Below are 20,664 nucleotides of genomic sequence, written 5' to 3' on the forward strand. Positions count from 1 at the left end.
TTAACTTTGCATCAACCCAAACCGTAATCTTTTTTTTTCTTTTACATTTTTCTAAATCAACAGAGTGGGGATGATGAGGACTATAAAAGAATATACACGAAAAAGATTAAACCAAGGCTGAAGTCTGAAGACCTTGCAGAAGGAGTTGATGTTCGCACGGAACGACACAGCAGCACGAGCAGTGACGGCAGCACAATTACCACCATAACCCGCCGTATAACTACATACACAGTGGATATGCCAGGTGGCATCAGTGAGCAAGCCGAGTATTCAAGCCCAGAGTCCAAGAAGCTGAAGTATGAATCTGGAGATGGCTCTCCTTCAATCAGAATCTCACAAGGCAGCCCTTCAGGTAAAGTGGGAGGAGACGAAGGGGTTTTTGAGTCAAGCAATGTAACTTACACTGGGCCACAAGGTAGTTCCACAAAGACAAGTTGGGGCGGTGGGGGTGTTAAAACCACAACAGTTGTAAAAGAAGGAAGAGAAGGAGGTACAGAATACAGATTTAAGGTTCCTAGCTTTGGAATGACAGGCAGTAAAGGCCAGGAAGTTACTGAGTTATCAAGAGGCAAGGAAGGAAGCCAAGGAAGCAGTACGGTTTCAGAAACAAGTATGACACTAGGGGATGGCAGAAGCACTGGTAGTCAGTATGTTACAATAGGAGGGTCAGGAGGTGCTGAGATGACCTCAACTGATGAAAATGGAGGGCCAATCACTGTGTCTTTACCTGGAAAAAGTTGTCAGATTTCAACTACAGCTGTTGACAAAACACTGGTGGGTGGTATTGACCCCAGTTTAGCTGACAGGTCAAAAGTGAAGGGATCTGGCATCACCATAACCTATCCACAGACAAGGTTATCGGGACAAACTGAAGTTCCAGCTGTGCGACTTAGTGGAGAGGCTACAGATAGTGATACTGAGCTGAAAGGTGGCAGGACAGGAGGGACAAAAATCACATTCGGTAATGTAACCTCGGGATATACATCAGCACCAGGCAACATTTCAGTGACAGGTATGGATCTTAACCTTTCAGGTTCAAAATTGAAAGGTGAGGTTGATACCAATCTGCCGAGCACAACAGGGAGTATAAAAGTGTCTGGAAAAGCTACTGATGATGGAACAGTGCCAAATGTTGATATAAAGCTTCCAAGGTCGAGCATTGATGTGAAAGCACCTGGCATTGACATTAAAACAGCAAAGAGTGGCAACCTCAAGGGGCCACAAATTGAGATCAAAGGACAAAAGATGTCTGATTATGATATCAAACTAAAAGGTCCAAAAGTTGAGGGAGATGTTGCCCTTTCAAAAATTGAAGGATATATCAAAGCTCCAAAGATTAATATTGAAGGCCCAGAGATTAATATTGATGGTGCTAAAGGTGGATCCAGTAAACAAAAGTTTAAAATGCCATCATTTGGTCTTAAAGGCTCAGATGTAGAAGGTCCAGAGGTAGAAATGAACCTTTCCAAAGGAGACGTTCATCTGAATGCACCCAATGTAGATACTAAGGGACCAGAAGTTGACATTGAAGGTCCTGACATGAAACTCGAAGGATCTAAAATGAAAATGCCAACAATAAAAGGCCCAAAAATGACAGGTTTTGGCATGAATCTGAAAGGTTCAAAAATGGAGACAGGTGTAACATCAGAAGTTAACATTCAGGGTCCTGCGAGCAATATTGAAATTCCGTGTGTCGACGTAAATCTTGCTGAACCCGCATTTGACGTGAACACATCTGATATCAATATCAAAGCAGCAGAGATTGGCATGGGAGGTCATAACATAAATCTCAAAGGACCCACAATAGAGATGCCAAAAATAAAAGGCCCAAAGTTGCCACATTTAAGAGGTGCAGAAGTTGAGGGAAATGTCTCACTTCCAAAGACTGAAGGAGATATAAAACTTCCAGGGGTGGATAACAGAGGAACAAGTGTTGACATTGAAGGTTCTAAAGCAGGATTTAAAATGCCAAAGGTAAAAATGCCATCATTCAACCTCACAGGGTCCAAAGTTGAAGGGTCAGATGTTGACATAAACATTCCTAAGGTAAACATTGATGTGAAAGCACCTGGCGCTGACATTACGGGACCAGATGTTGGCATTCAGGGCCCTGATGCAAAATTTGAAGGGCCCAAATTTAAGATGCCAACGATGGAAGAACCAAAAATGCCTGAGTTTGACATCAACCTAAAAGGTCCAAAAGTCAAGGGTGCTGTAGATGTCTCACTTCCCAATGTTGAAGGCGATATCAAAGCTCCTGAAGTTGACATTGAATGTCCAGATATTGACACTGAGGGTGGCAAAGGAGGATTCAAAATGCCAAAGTTTAAAATACCAGCATTTGGGATTAAAGGCCCAAGTGTTAAAGGCCCAGATGTTGGCGTTAAACTACAGGAAGCTGACATTGATATAAAGGGACCTGAATTAGACATCAAGGGTCCACAAGTAAATATTGAAGGTTCAAAAGGTGAAATGGAAATGCCTAAAATCAAAGTACCTTCATTTGGTATTAAAAATAAAGGTCCAAAAGTTGAGGGAGATGTGAATGTTTTACTTCCAAAGATTGAAAGACAAATAAAGACCACTGACGTGAATATTGAAGGACCAGATGTTGAAGGTCCCAAACTAGGATTTAAAATGCCAAAGATGAAACTACCATCATTTGGAATTTCTGGACCAAACCTTGAAGGAGCAGATGCTGATATCAACCTTCCCAAGGCTGATATAGATATTAATGCACCCGAAGTAGACATTGGCGGTTCAAAGGTTGACATAAAAGGTCCTAGTGGTAAAATCAAAACAACCAAATTCCACATGCCAAACATCTCAATGCCAGACGTGGACTTGAAGGGCCCCAAACTAAAAGGTGATGTGGACGTATCTGCACCAAAGCTGGAAGGTGAAATGAAAGGATCGAATGTTGATATCAAGGCTCCAACTATCGATGTTAAAGGTCCAAAAGGTGGATTTGAAATGCCCAGTATCAACATGCCATCCTTTGGAATCAAAGGTTCAAAAGTTGAAGCACCAGATATTGACATAAACCTTCCCAAAGGAAACATTGATGTGAAAGCACCTAGCATTGACATCAAAAAACCAGAGATTGACATTGAAGGCCCTGATGCAAAAATCAAAGGTCCCAAATTTAAGATGCCAACAGGACCAAAGTTACCAGACTTTGACATCAACCTAAAAGGTCCAAAAGTTGAGGGTGATGTAGGTGTCTCACTTCCAAAGATTAAAGGTGATATCAAAGCTCCAGAGGTTGACATTGAAGGTCCAGATATTGACATTGAGGGTGGCAAAGGAGGATTCAAAATGCCCAAGATTAAAATGCCATCATTTGGGATGAAGGGCCCAAAAGGTGATGTGGATGTATCTGTACCAAAGATAGAAGGTGAAATGAAAGGGTCAGATGTGGATATCAAGGCTCCAAAGATTGATGTTAAAGGTCCAAAAGGTGGATTTGAAATGCCCAGTATCAACATGCCATCATTTGGATTTAAAGGTCCAAAAGTTGAAGCACCAGATTTTGACATAAACCTCCCCAAAGGAAACATTGATGTGAAAGCACCTAGCATTGACATCAAAAAACCAGAGATTGACATTGAAGGCCCTGATGCAAAACTCAAAGGACCTAAATTTAAGATGCCTACAATCACAGGACCGAAGTTACCAGACTTTGACATCAACCTAAAAGGTCCAAAAGTGGAGGGTGACTTAGATGTCTCACTTCCAAAGATTAAAGGTGATATCAAAGCTCCAGAGGTTGACATTGAAGGTCCAGATATTGACATTGAGGGTGGCAAAGGAGGATTCAAAATGCCCAAGATTAAAATGCCATCATTTGGGATGAAGGGCCCAAAAGGTGATGTGGATGTATCTGTACCAAAGATAGAAGGTGAAATGAAAGGGTCAGATGTGGATATCAAGGCTCCAAAGATTGATGTTAAAGGTCCAAAAGGTGGATTTGAAATGCCCAGTATCAACATGCCATCATTTGGATTTAAAGGTCCAAAAGTTGAAGCACCAGATTTTGACATAAACCTTCCCAAAGGAAACATTGATGTGAAAGCACCTAGCATTGACATCAAAAAACCAGAGATTGACATTGAAGGCCCTGATGCAAAAATCAAAGGACCTAAATTTAAGATGCCTACAATCACAGGACCAAAGTTACCAGACTTTGACATCAACCTAAAAGGTCCAAAAGTGGAGGGTGACTTAGATGTCTCACTTCCAAAGATTAAAGGTGACATCAAAGCTCCAGAGGTTGACATTGAAGGTCCAGATATTGACATTGAGGGTGGCAAAGGAGGTTTCAAAATGCCCAAGATTAAAATGCCATCATTTGGGATGAAAGGCCCAAGTGTTAAAGGCTCAGACGTTGACATTGAACTCCCAGAAGCTGACATTGACATGAAGGCCCCCGAATTAGACATTGAGGGTCCAGAGGTTGACATTAAAAGTCCGGGTGGTAAATTCAAAGGACCCAAGTTCCACATGCCAAACATCTCAGGACCAAATATCTCAATGCCGGATGTGGATTTCAATTTGAAGGGCCCCAAACTCAAAGGTGATGTGGATGTGTCGGTACCAAAGATAGAGGGCGATTTGAAAGGAATGGATGTTGACATTAAGGCTCCAAAGTTTGATGTGAAAGGTCCAAAAGGTGGATTTGAAATGCCCAGTATCAACATGCCATCATTTGGATTTAAAGGCCCAAAAGTTGAAACACCAGATATTGACATAAATCTTCCCAAAGCAAGCATTGATGTGAAAGCACCTAGCATTGACATCAAAAAACCAGAGATTGACATTGAAGGCCCTGATGCAAAAATCAAAGGACCCAAATTTAAGATGCCAACAATCACAGGACCGAAGTTACCAGACTTTGACATCAACCTGAAAGGTCCAAAAGTGGAAGGTGACTTAGATGTCTCACTTCCAAAGATTAAAGGTGACATCAAAGCTCCAGAGGTTGACATTGAAGGTCCAGATATTGACATTGAGGGGACCAAAGGAGGATTCAAAATGCCCAAGATTAAAATGCCATCATTTGGGATGAAAGGCCCAAGTGTTAAAGGCCCAGATGTTGACATTGGACTCCCAGAAGCTGACATTGACATAAAGGCCCCTGGATTAGACATCGAGGGTCCAGATGTTGACATTAAAAGTCCTAGTGGTAAATTCAAAGGACCCAAGTTCCACATGCCAAACATCTCAGGACCAAATATCTCAATGCCGGATGTGGATTTCAATTTGAAGGGCCCCAAACTCAAAGGTGATGTGGATGTGTCGGTACCAAAGATAGAGGGCGATTTGAAAGGAATGGATGTTGACATTAAGGCTCCAAAGTTTGATGTGAAAGGTCCAAAAGGTGGATTTGAAATGCCCAGTATCAACATGCCATCCTTTGGAATCAAAGGTCCAAAAGTTGAAGCACCAGATGTTGACATAAACGTCCCCAAAGCAAACATTGATGTGAAAGCACCGAGCATTGACATAAAAAAACCAGAGATTGACATTGAAGGCCCTGATGCAAAAATCAAAGGACCCAAATTTAAGATGCCATCAATCACAGGACCAAAGTTACCAGATTTTGACATCAACCTAAAAGGTCCAAAAGTGGAGGGTGACTTCGATGTCTCACTACCAAAGATTAAAGGTGGTATCAAAGCTCCAGACATTGACATTGAAGGTCCAGATATTGACATTGAGGGTACCAAAGGAGGCATTAGAATGCCAAAGATTAAAATGCCATCATTTGGGATTAAAGGCCCAAGTGTTAAAGGCCCAGATGTTGACATTGGACTCCCAGAAGCTGACATTGACATAAATGCCCCTGGATTAGACATTGAGGGTCCAGATGTTGACATTAAAAGTCCTAGTGGTAAATTCAAAGGACCAAAATTCCACATGCCAAACATCTCAGGACCAAAGCTCTCAATGCCAGATGTGGATTTCAATTTGAAGGGCCCCAAACTCAAAGGTGATGTGGATGTATCTGTACCAAAGCTAGAGGGTGACATGAAAGGAATGGATGTTGACATCAAGGCTCCAAAGATTGACGTTAAAGGTCCAAAAGGTGGATTTGAAATGCCCAGTATCAACATGCCATCCTTTGGAATCAAAGGTCCAAAAGTTGAAGCGCCAGATGTTGACATAAACATCCCCAAAGGAAACATTGATGTGAAAGCACCTAGCATTGACATCAAAAAACCAGAGATTGACATTGAAGGCCCTGATGCAAAAATCAAAGGACCCAAATTTAAGATGCCAACAATCACAGGACCAAAGATGCCCGAGTTTGGCATAAATCTAAAAGGTCCAAAAGTGGAAGGTGATGTAGATGTCTCACTTCCAAAGATTAAAGGTGAAATCCAAGCACCAGAGGTTGACATTGAAGGTCCCAGCCTTGATGTAAAGATACCAGAAGGGAAAATGAGTGGGCCAAACATTAAGTTTCCAACACTATCTGGACCTAAAATATCCTTACCAGATGTTGACATCAATATGAAAGGGCCAAAAGTAAAAGGTGATTTCAAAGGGGATGTTCACTTACCAAAAGCTGATCTTGAGGGACCAGATGTGACAATAGGTGCTCCTGAAATTGGGTCAAAGAAAGGAAAATTCAAAATGCCAAAGTTTGGATTCAAAAGTCCCAAGATAAAAGGCCCAGAAACTGATGTCAAAATGGTTCAAGGGGACATCAGCATTAAAGGAAAGACTGGTAGCTCTGAGGGCCTTAACCTTGATGTTGGACTCAGTGGTCCTAAAATTAAAGGATCCAAATTTAAGATGCCAAAATTTGGTTTCAAAGGTTCAAAGATGGATGTGCCAGATGTTGATATCAATCTTCCAAAATCTGATATTGACATTAAAACACCAGAAGTGAACATTGAAGGACCAGAAATTGAAGGTCCTAGTGGGAAGATAAAGGGGCCGAAATTTAACAAGCCAAAAATGTCGGGACCTAAGTTCTCAATGCCAAATGTGGATTTGAATGTAAAAAGTCCCAAGCTCAAAGGTGATGTTGACATGTCAGCACCAAAGATTAAAGGGGATATAAAACTACCTGATGTTGACATTAAAACGCCAGAAATTGACATTGAAGGCCCTGATGCAAAACTGAAAGGACCCAAAATCAAGATGCCTGCTGTTAAAGGACCGAAGCTGCCTAACTTTGACGTTGAGTTAAAAGGTCCAAAGATTGAGGGTGATGTAGATGTGTCACTTCCAAAAATGAAAGGAGGTATTAAAGCTCCAGAGGTGAACATTGAAGGAGCAGACTTGGATATTGAGGGTTCACAAGGAGGATTCAAAATGCCAAAATTGAAAATTCCTTCATTTGGAATTACTGGTCCGACAATTCAAGGGCCAAGTCTTGACATTGGACTCCCAGAAGCTGACATTGACATAAATGCCCCTGGATTAGACATTGAGGGTCCAGATGTTGACATTAAAAGTCCTAGTGGTAAATTCAAAGGACCCAAGTTCCACATGCCAAACATCTCAGGACCAAATATCTCAATGCCGGATGTGGATTTCAATTTGAAGGGCCCCAAACTCAAAGGTGATGTGGATGTGTCGGTACCAAAGATAGAGGGCGATTTGAAAGGAATGGATGTTGACATTAAGGCTCCAAAGTTTGATGTTAAAGGTCCAAAAGGTGGATTTGAAATGCCCAGTATCAACATGCCATCATTTGGATTTAAAGGTCCAAAAGTTGAAGCGCCAGATGTTGACATAAACCTCCCCAAAGGAAACATCGACATCAAAGCACCGAGCATTGACATCAAAAAACCAGAGATTGACATTGAAGGCCCTGATGCAAAAATCAAAGGACCCAAATTTAAGATGCCTACGATCACAGGACCGAAGTTACCAGACTTTGACATCAACCTAAAAGGTCCAAAAGTGGAGGGTGACTTAGATGTCTCACTTCCAAAGATTAAAGGTGATATCAAAGCTCCAGAGGTTGACATTGAAGGTCCAGATATTGACATTGAGGGTGGCAAAGGAGGTTTCAAAATGCCAAAGTTTAAAATGCCTTCATTTGGGATGAAAGGCCCAAGTGTTAAAGGCCCAGATGTTGACATTGGACTCCCAGAAGCTGACATTGACATAAATGCCCCTGGATTAGACATTGAGGGTCCAGATGTTGACATTAAAAGTCCTAGTGGTAAATTCAAAGGACCCAAGTTCCACATGCCAAACATCTCAGGACCAAATATCTCAATGCCGGATGTGGATTTCAATTTGAAGGGCCCCAAACTCAAAGGTGATGTGGATGTGTCGGTACCAAAGATAGAGGGCGATTTGAAAGGAATGGATGTTGACATTAAGGCTCCAAAGTTTGATGTCAAAGGTCCAAAAGGTGGATTTGAAATGCCCAGTATCAACATGCCATCATTTGGATTTAAAGGTCCAAAAGTTGAAGCGCCAGATGTTGACATAAACCTCCCCAAAGGAAATATCGACATCAAAGCACCGAGCATTGACATCAAAAAACCAGAGATTGACATTGAAGGCCCTGATGCAAAAATCAAAGGACCCAAATTTAAGATGCCTACGATCACAGGACCGAAGTTACCAGACTTTGACATCAACCTAAAAGGTCCAAAAGTGGAGGGTGACTTAGATGTCTCACTTCCAAAGATTAAAGGTGATATCAAAGCTCCAGAGGTTGACATTGAAGGTCCAGATATTGACATTGAGGGTGGCAAAGGAGGTTTCAAAATGCCAAAGTTTAAAATGCCTTCATTTGGGATGAAAGGCCCAAGTGTTAAAGGCCCAGATGTTGACATTGGACTCCCAGAAGCTGACATTGACATAAATGCCCCTGGATTAGACATTGAGGGTCCAGATGTTGACATTAAAAGTCCTAGTGGTAAATTCAAAGGACCCAAGTTCCACATGCCAAACATCTCGGGACCAAATATCTCAATGCCGGATGTGGATTTCAATTTGAAGGGCCCCAAACTCAAAGGTGATGTGGATGTGTCGGTACCAAAGATAGAGGGCGATTTGAAAGGAATGGATGTTGACATTAAGGCTCCAAAGTTTGATGTCAAAGGTCCAAAAGGTGGATTTGAAATGCCCAGTATCAACATGCCATCATTTGGATTTAAAGGTCCAAAAGTTGAAGCGCCAGATGTTGACATAAACCTCCCCAAAGGAAACATCGACATGAAAGCACCGAGCATTGACATCAAAAAACCAGAGATTGACATTGAAGGCCCTGATGCAAAAATCAAAGGACCCAAATTTAGGATGCCTACGATCACAGGACCGAAGTTACCAGACTTTGACATCAACCTAAAAGGTCCAAAAGTGGAGGGTGACTTAGATGTCTCACTTCCAAAGATTAAAGGTGATATCAAAGCTCCAGAGGTTGACATTGAAGGTCCAGATATTGACATTGAGGGTGGCAAAGGAGGTTTCAAAATGCCAAAGTTTAAAATGCCTTCATTTGGGATGAAAGGCCCAAGTGTTAAAGGCCCAGATGTTGACATTGAACTCCCAGAAGCTGACATTGACATAAATGCCCCTGGATTAGACATTGAGGGTCCAGATGTTGACATTAAAAGTCCTAGTGGTAAATTCAAAGGACCCAAGTTCCACATGCCAAACATCTCAGGACCAAACATCTCAATGCCGGATGTGGATTTCAATTTGAAGGGCCCCAAACTCAAAGGTGATGTGGATGTGTCGGTACCAAAGATAGAGGGCGATTTGAAAGGAATGGATGTTGACATTAAGGCTCCAAAGTTTGATGTGAAAGGTCCAAAAGGTGGATTTGAAATGCCCAGTATCAACATGCCATCATTTGGATTTAAAGGTCCAAAAGTTGAAGCGCCAGATGTTGACATAAACCTTCCCAAAGGAAACATCGACATGAAAGCACCGAGCATTGACATCAAAAAACCAGAGATTGACATTGAAGGCCCTGATGCAAAAATCAAAGGACCCAAATTTAAGATGCCTACGATCACAGGACCGAAGTTACCAGACTTTGACATCAACCTAAAAGGTCCAAAAGTGGAGGGTGACTTAGATGTCTCACTTCCAAAGATTAAAGGTGATATCAAAGCTCCAGAGGTTGACATTGAAGGTCCAGATATTGACATTGAGGGTGGCAAAGGAGGTTTCAAAATGCCAAAGTTTAAAATGCCTTCATTTGGGATGAAAGGCCCAAGTGTTAAAGGCCCAGATGTTGACATTGGACTCCCAGAAGCTGACATTGACATAAATGCCCCTGGATTAGACATTGAGGGTCCAGATGTTGACATTAAAAGTCCTAGTGGTAAATTCAAAGGACCCAAGTTCCACATGCCAAACATCTCGGGACCAAATATCTCAATGCCGGATGTGGATTTCAATTTGAAGGGCCCCAAACTCAAAGGTGATGTGGATGTGTCGGTACCAAAGATAGAGGGCGATTTGAAAGGAATGGATGTTGACATTAAGGCTCCAAAGTTTGATGTGAAAGGTCCAAAAGGTGGATTTGAAATGCCCAGTATCAACATGCCATCATTTGGATTTAAAGGTCCAAAAGTTGAAGCGCCAGATGTTGACATAAACCTCCCCAAAGGAAACATCGACATCAAAGCACCGAGCATTGACATCAAAAAACCAGAGATTGACATTGAAGGCCCTGATGCAAAAATCAAAGGACCCAAATTTAAGATGCCTACGATCACAGGACCGAAGTTACCAGACTTTGACATCAACCTAAAAGGTCCAAAAGTGGAGGGTGACTTAGATGTCTCACTTCCAAAGATTAAAGGTGATATCAAAGCTCCAGAGGTTGACATTGAAGGTCCAGATATTGACATTGAGGGTGGCAAAGGAGGTTTCAAAATGCCAAAGTTTAAAATGCCTTCATTTGGGATGAAAGGCCCAAGTGTTAAAGGCCCAGATGTTGACATTGGACTCCCAGAAGCTGACATTGACATAAATGCCCCTGGATTAGACATTGAGGGTCCAGATGTTGACATTAAAAGTCCTAGTGGTAAATTCAAAGGACCCAAGTTCCACATGCCAAACATCTCAGGACCAAATATCTCAATGCCGGATGTGGATTTCAATTTGAAGGGCCCCAAACTCAAAGGTGATGTGGATGTGTCGGTACCAAAGATAGAGGGCGATTTGAAAGGAATGGATGTTGACATTAAGGCTCCAAAGTTTGATGTGAAAGGTCCAAAAGGGGGATTTGAAATGCCCAGTATCAACATGCCATCATTTGGATTTAAAGGTCCAAAAGTTGAAGCGCCAGATGTTGACATAAACCTCCCCAAAGGAAACATCGACATGAAAGCACCGAGCATTGACATCAAAAAACCAGAGATTGACATTGAAGGCCCTGATGCAAAAATCAAAGGACCCAAATTTAAGATGCCTACGATCACAGGACCGAAGTTACCAGACTTTGACATCAACCTAAAAGGTCCAAAAGTGGAGGGTGACTTAGATGTCTCACTTCCAAAGATTAAAGGTGATATCAAAGCTCCAGAGGTTGACATTGAAGGTCCAGATATTGACATTGAGGGTGGCAAAGGAGGTTTCAAAATGCCAAAGTTTAAAATGCCTTCATTTGGGATGAAAGGCCCAAGTGTTAAAGGCCCAGATGTTGACATTGGACTCCCTGAAGCTGACATTGACATAAATGCCCCTGGATTAGACATTGAGGGTCCAGATGTTGACATTAAAAGTCCTAGTGGTAAATTCAAAGGACCCAAGTTCCACATGCCAAACATCTCGGGACCAAATATCTCAATGCCGGATGTGGATTTCAATTTGAAGGGCCCCAAACTCAAAGGTGATGTGGATGTGTCGGTACCAAAGATAGAGGGCGATTTGAAAGGAATGGATGTTGACATTAAGGCTCCAAAGTTTGATGTGAAAGGTCCAAAAGGTGGATTTGAAATGCCCAGTATCAACATGCCATCATTTGGATTTAAAGGTCCAAAAGTTGAAGCGCCAGATGTTGACATAAACCTCCCCAAAGGAAACATCGACATGAAAGCACCGAGCATTGACATCAAAAAACCAGAGATTGACATTGAAGGCCCTGATGCAAAAATCAAAGGACCCAAATTTAAGATGCCTACGATCACAGGACCGAAGTTACCAGACTTTGACATCAACCTGAAAGGTCCAAAAGTGGAGGGTGACTTAGATGTCTCACTTCCAAAGATTAAAGGTGATATCAAAGCTCCAGAGGTTGACATTGAAGGTCCAGATATTGACATTGAGGGTGGCAAAGGAGGTTTCAAAATGCCAAAGTTCAAAATGCCTTCATTTGGGATGAAAGGCCCAAGTGTTAAAGGCCCAGATGTTGACATTGGACTCCCAGAAGCTGACATTGATATAAAGGCCCCTGGATTAGACATTGAGGGTCCAGAGGTTGACATTAAAAGTCCTAGTGGTAAATTCAAAGGACCCAAGTTCCACATGCCAAACATCTCAGGACCAAATATCTCAATGCCGGATGTGGATTTCAATTTGAAGGGCCCCAAACTCAAAGGTGATGTGGATGTGTCGATACCAAAGATAGAGGGCGATTTGAAAGGAATGGATGTTGACATTAAGGCTCCAAAGTTTGATGTGAAAGGTCCAAAAGGTGGATTTGAAATGCCCAGTATCAACATGCCATCATTTGGATTCAAAGGCCCAAAAGTTGAAGCACCAGATGTTGACATAAACCTCCCCAAAGGAAACATCGACATGAAAGCACCGAGCATTGACATCAAAAAACCAGAGATTGACATTGAAGGCCCTGATGCAAAAATCAAAGGACCCAAATTTAAGATGCCTACGATCACAGGACCGAAGTTACCAGACTTTGACATCAACCTAAAAGGTCCAAAAGTGGAGGGTGACTTAGATGTCTCACTTCCAAAGATTAAAGGTGATATCAAAGCTCCAGAGGTTGACATTGAAGGTCCAGATATTGACATTGAGGGTGGCAAAGGAGGTTTCAAAATGCCAAAGTTTAAAATGCCTTCATTTGGGATGAAAGGCCCAAGTGTTAAAGGCCCAGATGTTAACATTGGACTCCCAGAAGCTGACATTGACATAAATGCCCCTGGATTAGACATTGAGGGTCCAGATGTTGACATTAAAAGTCCTAGTGGTAAATTCAAAGGACCCAAGTTCCACATGCCAAACATCTCAGGACCAAATATCTCAATGCCGGATGTGGATTTCAATTTGAAGGGCCCCAAACTCAAAGGTGATGTGGATGTGTCGGTACCAAAGATAGAGGGCGATTTGAAAGGAATGGATGTTGACATTAAGGCTCCAAAGTTTGATGTGAAAGGTCCAAAAGGTGGATTTGAAATGCCCAGTATCAACATGCCATCATTTGGATTTAAAGGTCCAAAAGTTGAAGCGCCAGATGTTGACATAAACCTCCCCAAAGGAAACATCGACATGAAAGCACCGAGCATTGACATCAAAAAACCAGAGATTGACATTGAAGGCCCTGATGCAAAAATCAAAGGACCCAAATTTAAGATGCCTACAATCACAGGACCAAAGTTACCAGACTTTGACATCAACCTGAAAGGTCCAAAAGTGGAGGGTGACTTGGATGTGTCACTTCCAAAAATGAAAGGAGGTATTAAAGCTCCAGAGGTTGATATTGAAGGTCCAGATATTGACATTGAGGGTGGCAAAGGAGGTTTCAAAATGCCAAAGTTTAAAATGCCTTCATTTGGGATGAAAGGCCCAAGTGTTAAAGGCCCAGATGTTGACATTGGACTCCCAGAAGCTGACATTGACATAAAGGCCCCTGGATTAGACATTGAGGGTCCAGATGTTGACATTAAAAGTCCTAGTGGTAAATTCAAAGGACCCAAGTTCCACATGCCAAACATCTCAGGACCAAATATCTCAATGCCGGATGTGGATTTCAATTTGAAGGGCCCCAAACTCAAAGGTGATGTGGATGTGTCGGTACCAAAGATAGAGGGCGATTTGAAAGGAATGGATGTTGACATTAAGGCTCCAAAGTTTGATGTGAAAGGTCCAAAAGGTGGATTTGAAATGCCCAGTATCAACATGCCATCATTTGGATTTAAAGGTCCAAAAGTTGAAGCGCCAGATGTTGACATAAACCTCCCCAAAGGAAACATCGACATCAAAGCACCGAGCATTGACATCAAAAAACCAGAGATTGACATTGAAGGCCCTGATGCAAAAATCAAAGGACCCAAATTTAAGATGCCTACAATCACAGGACCGAAGTTACCAGACTTTGACATCAACCTGAAAGGTCCAAAAGTGGAGGGTGACTTAGATGTGTCACTTCCAAAAATGAAAGGAGGTATTAAAGCTCCAGAGGTTGATATTGAAGGTCCAGATATTGACATTGAGGGTGGCAAAGGAGGTTTCAAAATGCCAAAGTTTAAAATGCCTTCATTTGGGATGAAAGGCCCAAGTGTTAAAGGCCCAGATGTTGACGTTGGACTCCCAGAAGCTGACATTGACATAAAGGCCCCTGGATTAGACATTGAGGGTCCAGATGTTGACATTAAAAGTCCTAGTGGTAAATTCAAAGGACCCAAGTTCCACATGCCAAACATCTCGGGACCAAATATCTCAATGCCAGATGTGGATTTCAATTTGAAGGGCCCCAAACTCAAAGGTGATGTGGACGTATCTGTACCAAAGATAGAGGGCGACATGAAAGGATTGGACGTTGACATTAAGGCTCCAAAGTTTGATGTGAAAGGTCCAAAAGGTGGATTTGAAATGCCCAGTATCAACATGCCATCATTTGGATTTAAAGGTCCAAAAGTTGAAGCGCCAGATGTTGACATAAACCTCCCCAAAGGAAACATCGACATGAAAGCACCGAGCATTGACATCAAAAAACCAGAGATTGACATTGAAGGCCCTGATGCAAAAATCAAAGGACCCAAATTTAAGATGCCTACAATCACAGGACCAAAGTTACCAGACTTTGACATCAACCTGAAAGGTCCAAAAGTGGAGGGTGACTTGGATGTGTCACTTCCAAAAATGAAAGGAGGTATTAAAGCTCCAGAGGTTGACATTGAAGGTCCAGATATTGACATTGAGGGTGGCAAAGGAGGTTTCAAAATGCCAAAGTTTAAAATGCCTTCATTTGGGATGAAAGGCCCAAGTGTTAAAGGCCCAGATGTTGACGTTGGACTCCCAGAAGCTGACATTGACATAAATGCCCCTGGATTAGACATTGAGGGTCCAGATGTTGACTTTGAAGGTCCAGACATTGATTTTGAGGGGACCAAAGGAGGGTTAAAAATGCCAAAGTTTAAAATGCCATCATTTGGGATGAAAGGCCCAAGTGTTAAAGGCCCAGATGTTGACATTGGCCTTCCAGAAGCTGACATTAACATAAAGGCCCCCGAATTAAACATTGAGGGTCCAGATGTTGATATCAAAAGTCCTAGTGGTAAACTCAAAGGACCCAAGTTCCACATGCCAAACATCTCAGGACCAAATATCTCAATGCCGGATGTGGATTTCAATTTGAAGGGCCCCAAACTCAAAGGTGATGTGGATGTGTCGGTACCAAAGATAGAGGGCGATTTGAAAGGAATGGATGTTGACATTAAGGCTCCAAAGTTTGATGTGAAAGGTCCAAAAGGTGGATTTGAAATGCCCAGTATCAACGTGCCATCATTTGGATTTAAAGGTCCAAAAGGTGAAGCGCCAGATGTTGACATAAACCTCCCCAAACCCAGCATTGACATGAAAGCACCGAGCATTGACATCAAAAAACCAGAGATTGACATTGAAGGACCTGATGCAAAAATCAAAGGACCCAAATTTAAGATGCCTACGATCACAGGACCAAAGTTACCAGACTTTGACATCAACCTAAAAGGTCCAAAAGTGGAGGGTGACTTAGATGTCTCACTTCCAAAGATTAAAGGTGATATCAAAGCTCCAGAGGTTGACATTGAAGGCCCAGACATTGACATTGAGGGTGGCAAAGGAGGATTCAAAATGCCAAAGTTTAAAATGCCATCATTTGGAATGAAAGGTCCAAGTGTTAAAGGCCCAGATGTTGACATTGGACTCCCAGAAGCTGACATTGACATAAAGGCCCCTGAATTAGACATCGAGGGTCCAGAGATTGACCTTAAAAGTCCTAGTGGTAAATTCAAAGGACCAAAATTCAGCATGCCTAACATCTCAGGACCAAAAATCTCAATGCCAGATGTGGATTTCAATTTGAAGGGCCCTAAACTCAAAGGTGATGTGGATGTATCTGTGCCAAAGATAGAGGGTGACATGAAAGGATTGGATGTTGATTTTAAGGGTCCAAACATCGATGTTAAAGGTCCAAAAGGTGGATTTGAAATGCCCAGTATCAACATGCCATCATTTGGATTTAAAGGCCCAAAAGTTGAAGCACCAGATGTTGACATAAATCTTCCCAAAGAAAACATCGACATGAAAGCCCCTCGCATTGACATCAAAACACCAGAGATTGACATTGAAGGTCCTGATGCTAAAATCAAAGGGTCCAAATTCAAGATGCCTACAATCACGGGACCAAAGTTACCCGACTTTGACATCAACCTTAAAGGTCCAAAAGTGGAGGGTGATGTAGATATGTCACTTCCAAAAATCAAAGGAGGTATCAAAGCTCCAGAGGTTGACATTGAAGGTCCAGATTTTGACATTGAGGGTACCAAAGGAGGTTTCAAAATGCCCGGTTTTAAAATGCCATCCTTCAACATGCCATCATTTGGAATGACAGGTCCAACAATTGAAGGGCAAAGTGGCATGTCACTTCCAGAAGTAGATGTAAAACTGCCTGAAGTTGACCTAAAAGGCCCTCAGTTCAGTGGTGAGGGGTCCAAGGTTGGAATTGACTCACCTAACATAAAAATGCCATCACTGAACATCACAACTCCCAAAGTTCATGGAACAGGCATTGACGTCAGTCTTCCTAAGCCTAATATTGATTTTAAAACACCTGATATCGATATCAACCTAAAAGGCCCCAAAACCAAAGGGAAATTTGATGCATCCTTACCTCAAATGGAAGGAGATAGTCATGGTGCAAATGCTAGTATTAGTATTGACTCTGAAAAGACTGGTGTTAAATTTCCGAAGTTCAAAGGTCCTAAATTTGAAATGAAACAGCCAGAAGTGGAGGGGCCGAAATTCACTGTTAAAACACCCACTTTCAGTACAGGCGCCAAAGGTTCCAAAACTGAAGTTAGCTTTCCAGACACTGAGGCAAGTCTTGATGCTCCTGATATTGACATCAATGTAAAAGGGAAGAAGGGTAAATTTAAACTTCCTAAAGTAAAAGCAAAAGCAAAGAAGCCTGGTGCTGACATAGACATACCACCAATAGATATGGATTTCGATGCACCCAGCATTCATGTCAAAGGAACAAAGGTTAAAAAGCAGCGTTTTGGCAAGCTTCATTTCCCAGATGTGGAACTCGATATCAAATCACCCAAATCTCCATCTGGGACATTAAAAACTTCTGATAGAGATTTGCCATCTGCCAGCTTAAATACTGGTTTTGATGGTTCTGCAAATGTTGGAATGGGAGCTCCAGGTCTAAAAGTGAAGACACCTGAAATGAAATTTTCAAGTTCAAAGCGGGGTGCAGAAATGAATGCAGGAGTTTCAGGTGGAACTAGACGTGGAATTGGAGGCCTTCAATTCCCTGAAGGTACAGTGACATTTCCAAAACTCAAGATACCAAAATTCGGTATTGTTTTGCCTCAAGCCAAAGACCAAGAAGTTGAGTCGGAATTTGGAGCCAGTGGAAGTGCGAACATACTGCGTCCATCCGGTAGTTGTGACATCAGTTCACCAAGTATTGAGGGGCCAACTGCAGAGGTAAAGCATAGTGAAAGCAAAGTAAAGGTAAAAATGCCAAAACTGTTTGGTAAATCAAAAGCAAAAGGCAGTAGTGCAGGTGACCTTTCTGGAGAATTAAGTGCAAGTGGAAAGACTGGTGGTCCTGGACTCAGTGTGTCATCTAAAGGCAAGTCAGGTTCACTGGATCTATTCAAGAAATCAAGACATCGGTCCTCTTCTCTGAGTGATGAGGGAGCACTTTCAGTTGGTTCACCTTCAGCTCACTTAGAAGCAGAAAGTGGGGACATTCCATTAGACCTGGATGGAGAAAAAGGAAAGAAAGGCAAGTTGAAGTTTGGCACGTTTGGAGGCTTTGGTTCAAAGTCAAAGGGCTCATATGAAGTGACACTTGGAGATGACAGTCAAGTAGGGGTAGAGGGGAGTGCAGATGTTTCTCTACATTCTAAAAAGAGCAGATTGTCTTCATCATCCAGCAGTGACAGTGGTTCAAGGAGTGGTTTCAGGTTCCCAAGATTGGAGCTATCTGTTTCACCAAAACAGTGAGGCAAATTGAACAGTACACCTTCCACACCTAAACACATATTTGTAACATACATTTTTTTCACATGCTGACTCTTTAGGGCACATGCACAGTCATCTCAGTGTTTTTGACTATTGAGCATTTTCCATTTATTAGGCATAGATGCATGAGATTGTTTAAAATCCCTTAAAAATGTAAATAAGATAAATTTGTATCATAATAATAAATATTGTTTTTGTATATAGACCAGATTTATTAAACAACTGCAATCTCACAAAAAAATCAGCAAGAGCTTTTTTAAGGTTTTGTTTTTGTGTTCTGTTTTATTGTATTAGATGGATGTTCTTGATAAAATGGTATGGTATATTTGTATCCAGGGGTCTATTGCAGAGAACAGATACTTACAATAGTCATGTAGAAAGAAAATGTTTATACAGCCAGACACACACATATAAACAGTAACCAGTTTTAAATATATGAATTTCTGTTTTCGAGCTTTGATAATATATAAACAGTGCTGAAAGATATTTACGCAAAATAGAGGTGGTCACTTTCAACACATTCAGAAGAGTGATGATGTATATACCATAATTGCAAAGACAATCACTGTTTGAAAACTCTCTTAAATGCTGTCATTGTGTTTTATTTTCGTTGAGTTTTTTTTTTTTCTTGCTTAGGATCACTGTCATTTACCACAATACATATTTTGTTTATTTTCAACAGCTTCTGCCTCCTAAACATGTGTTGTTTTCACAACTAAACATTTTCTGTATTTTGTTTCATTTTGTCACTTTTATTGTATTCACATGTTATGATTACTTTAGAAAATACAAATAAGCAGTCCCTTCGATGTCATTTTTGTAAACAAAGTGTGTTAATACAGTTACATAATATGATCTGTAATGACCACATGAGTCTTTCGGTCAATTATTTTCTGTGCATTCTGCAACAAAACTAAATAAAAGATTCATACAAATTATATTGCTTCTTGAATCAATGCACCAAGACTATATTTACAGGATTTCATCATTTCCTATTTCACTTTTATAATTGTACCTGTGACATACATTTCTAATAGTAAGAGGTTGCTGACAACTGGCAAGACACTGAAGCTAGACTTACTGACCACATTCAAGGTAGTGTAGGCTACATATACATATTCCCAATGCACATAAATAATGTCACTGGAAATATCTGAAAACAAAACTATATCATATATGCCGTACAGTTATACATAATGCAATACTGTATAGACATTCACAACTGTTGGAAAGAAAATTGGGGAAAAAAGTAAAATACTTAAAAAAATTTAATTACTAGTACAATGTTTTTTCTTATTCTTTGAGAGAAGTAAATAGAAATTACTGCTTGTACAACACTGGTTACGGCTTAGTGGTGACGCTGTTATTATGCAAAAGACAGTCTAGTCCTAGATACATCAATGTAATCGATGACGTCAAATGCCCAGTATTGCATTTATGAAACCATCTTCACCATCCTGTAGTAGAAGAAAATAAAATGTATGTGATTGCTTGATTTGAAAGTGTTTCTCTAAAGTGTCTATAGTTTTGGTGCTGTTTAGAATAACATAGATGGTCATGAAGCAGCCAAGTGGTATAAAGACTTTGTACTGTAATGCAGATCTCTCTCTCTCTCTCTCTCTCTCTCTCTCTCTCTCTCTCTCTCTCTCTCTCTCTCTCTCTCTCTCTCTCTCTCTCTCTCTCTCTCTCTCTATATATATATATGTTGAGATTTATATAGTTATTTGATCTGATTGCACTTCTCAGCTCTGATGGACAGTTAATGGTTATAGTATTTTCTTTTTAATTTGTTGCTATTTAAGTTGCTGAGAGAAAATTGTATTGCTCTGGTATATGTTTAAACGATAGACAGTTTTGTTTTAGAGAGTTTGGCTTGTTAGTGATAAGCCTGCTATTTAACAAAGTTAACAACTCGGTTGAGTTGAAGCAGAGGAGAGTGTGTACTCTTCACTTGAGAAATGAACAAACTACAACACATGTTTTATAGGAATTAATTACTTTTGGAAGTTACTCAGCAGTCAGCTGCACAGTGAAACAGTGAAAAATTTAGTTAAATGATCATTTTTGATTGGTAGTAGGTGTAAGTGTGAGGGAGGGTTATTGTCTGTCCTGCCTTGGATGTTCTTGCTGCATGAAATACGCTTGTTGATCCAACAATGACTTGTACTGCAGAATGTTATTTGTGAGCAGCACTGCTCTATTATTCTTTAAACAGACAGGGATGAAATGTATCCCCCCTCATAATCATCAAAA

The 20,664-nt window shown here is 41.1% G+C and overlaps 1 protein-coding gene across 1 annotated transcript in view; it reads left to right on the top strand.

The window, feature by feature from the left end:
- The window catches only part of ahnak (AHNAK nucleoprotein), a 32,023-nt gene extending 12,674 nt beyond the window's left edge, over positions 1–19,349 (top strand). Inside the window, exon 6 of the mRNA XM_080465543.1 lies at positions 64–19,349. Coding sequence (XP_080321669.1) covers positions 64–18,393 — 18,330 coding nt within the window. The 3' untranslated portion in view covers positions 18,394–19,349. The remainder of the gene's footprint in view (positions 1–63) is intronic.
- The last annotated feature ends 1,315 nt before the right edge of the window (positions 19,350–20,664 follow it).

Source organism: Lipophrys pholis (assembly GCF_963383615.2).
Source record: "Lipophrys pholis genome assembly, chromosome: 6".
In the NCBI taxonomy this organism is placed as follows: domain Eukaryota; kingdom Metazoa; phylum Chordata; class Actinopteri; order Blenniiformes; family Blenniidae; genus Lipophrys; species Lipophrys pholis.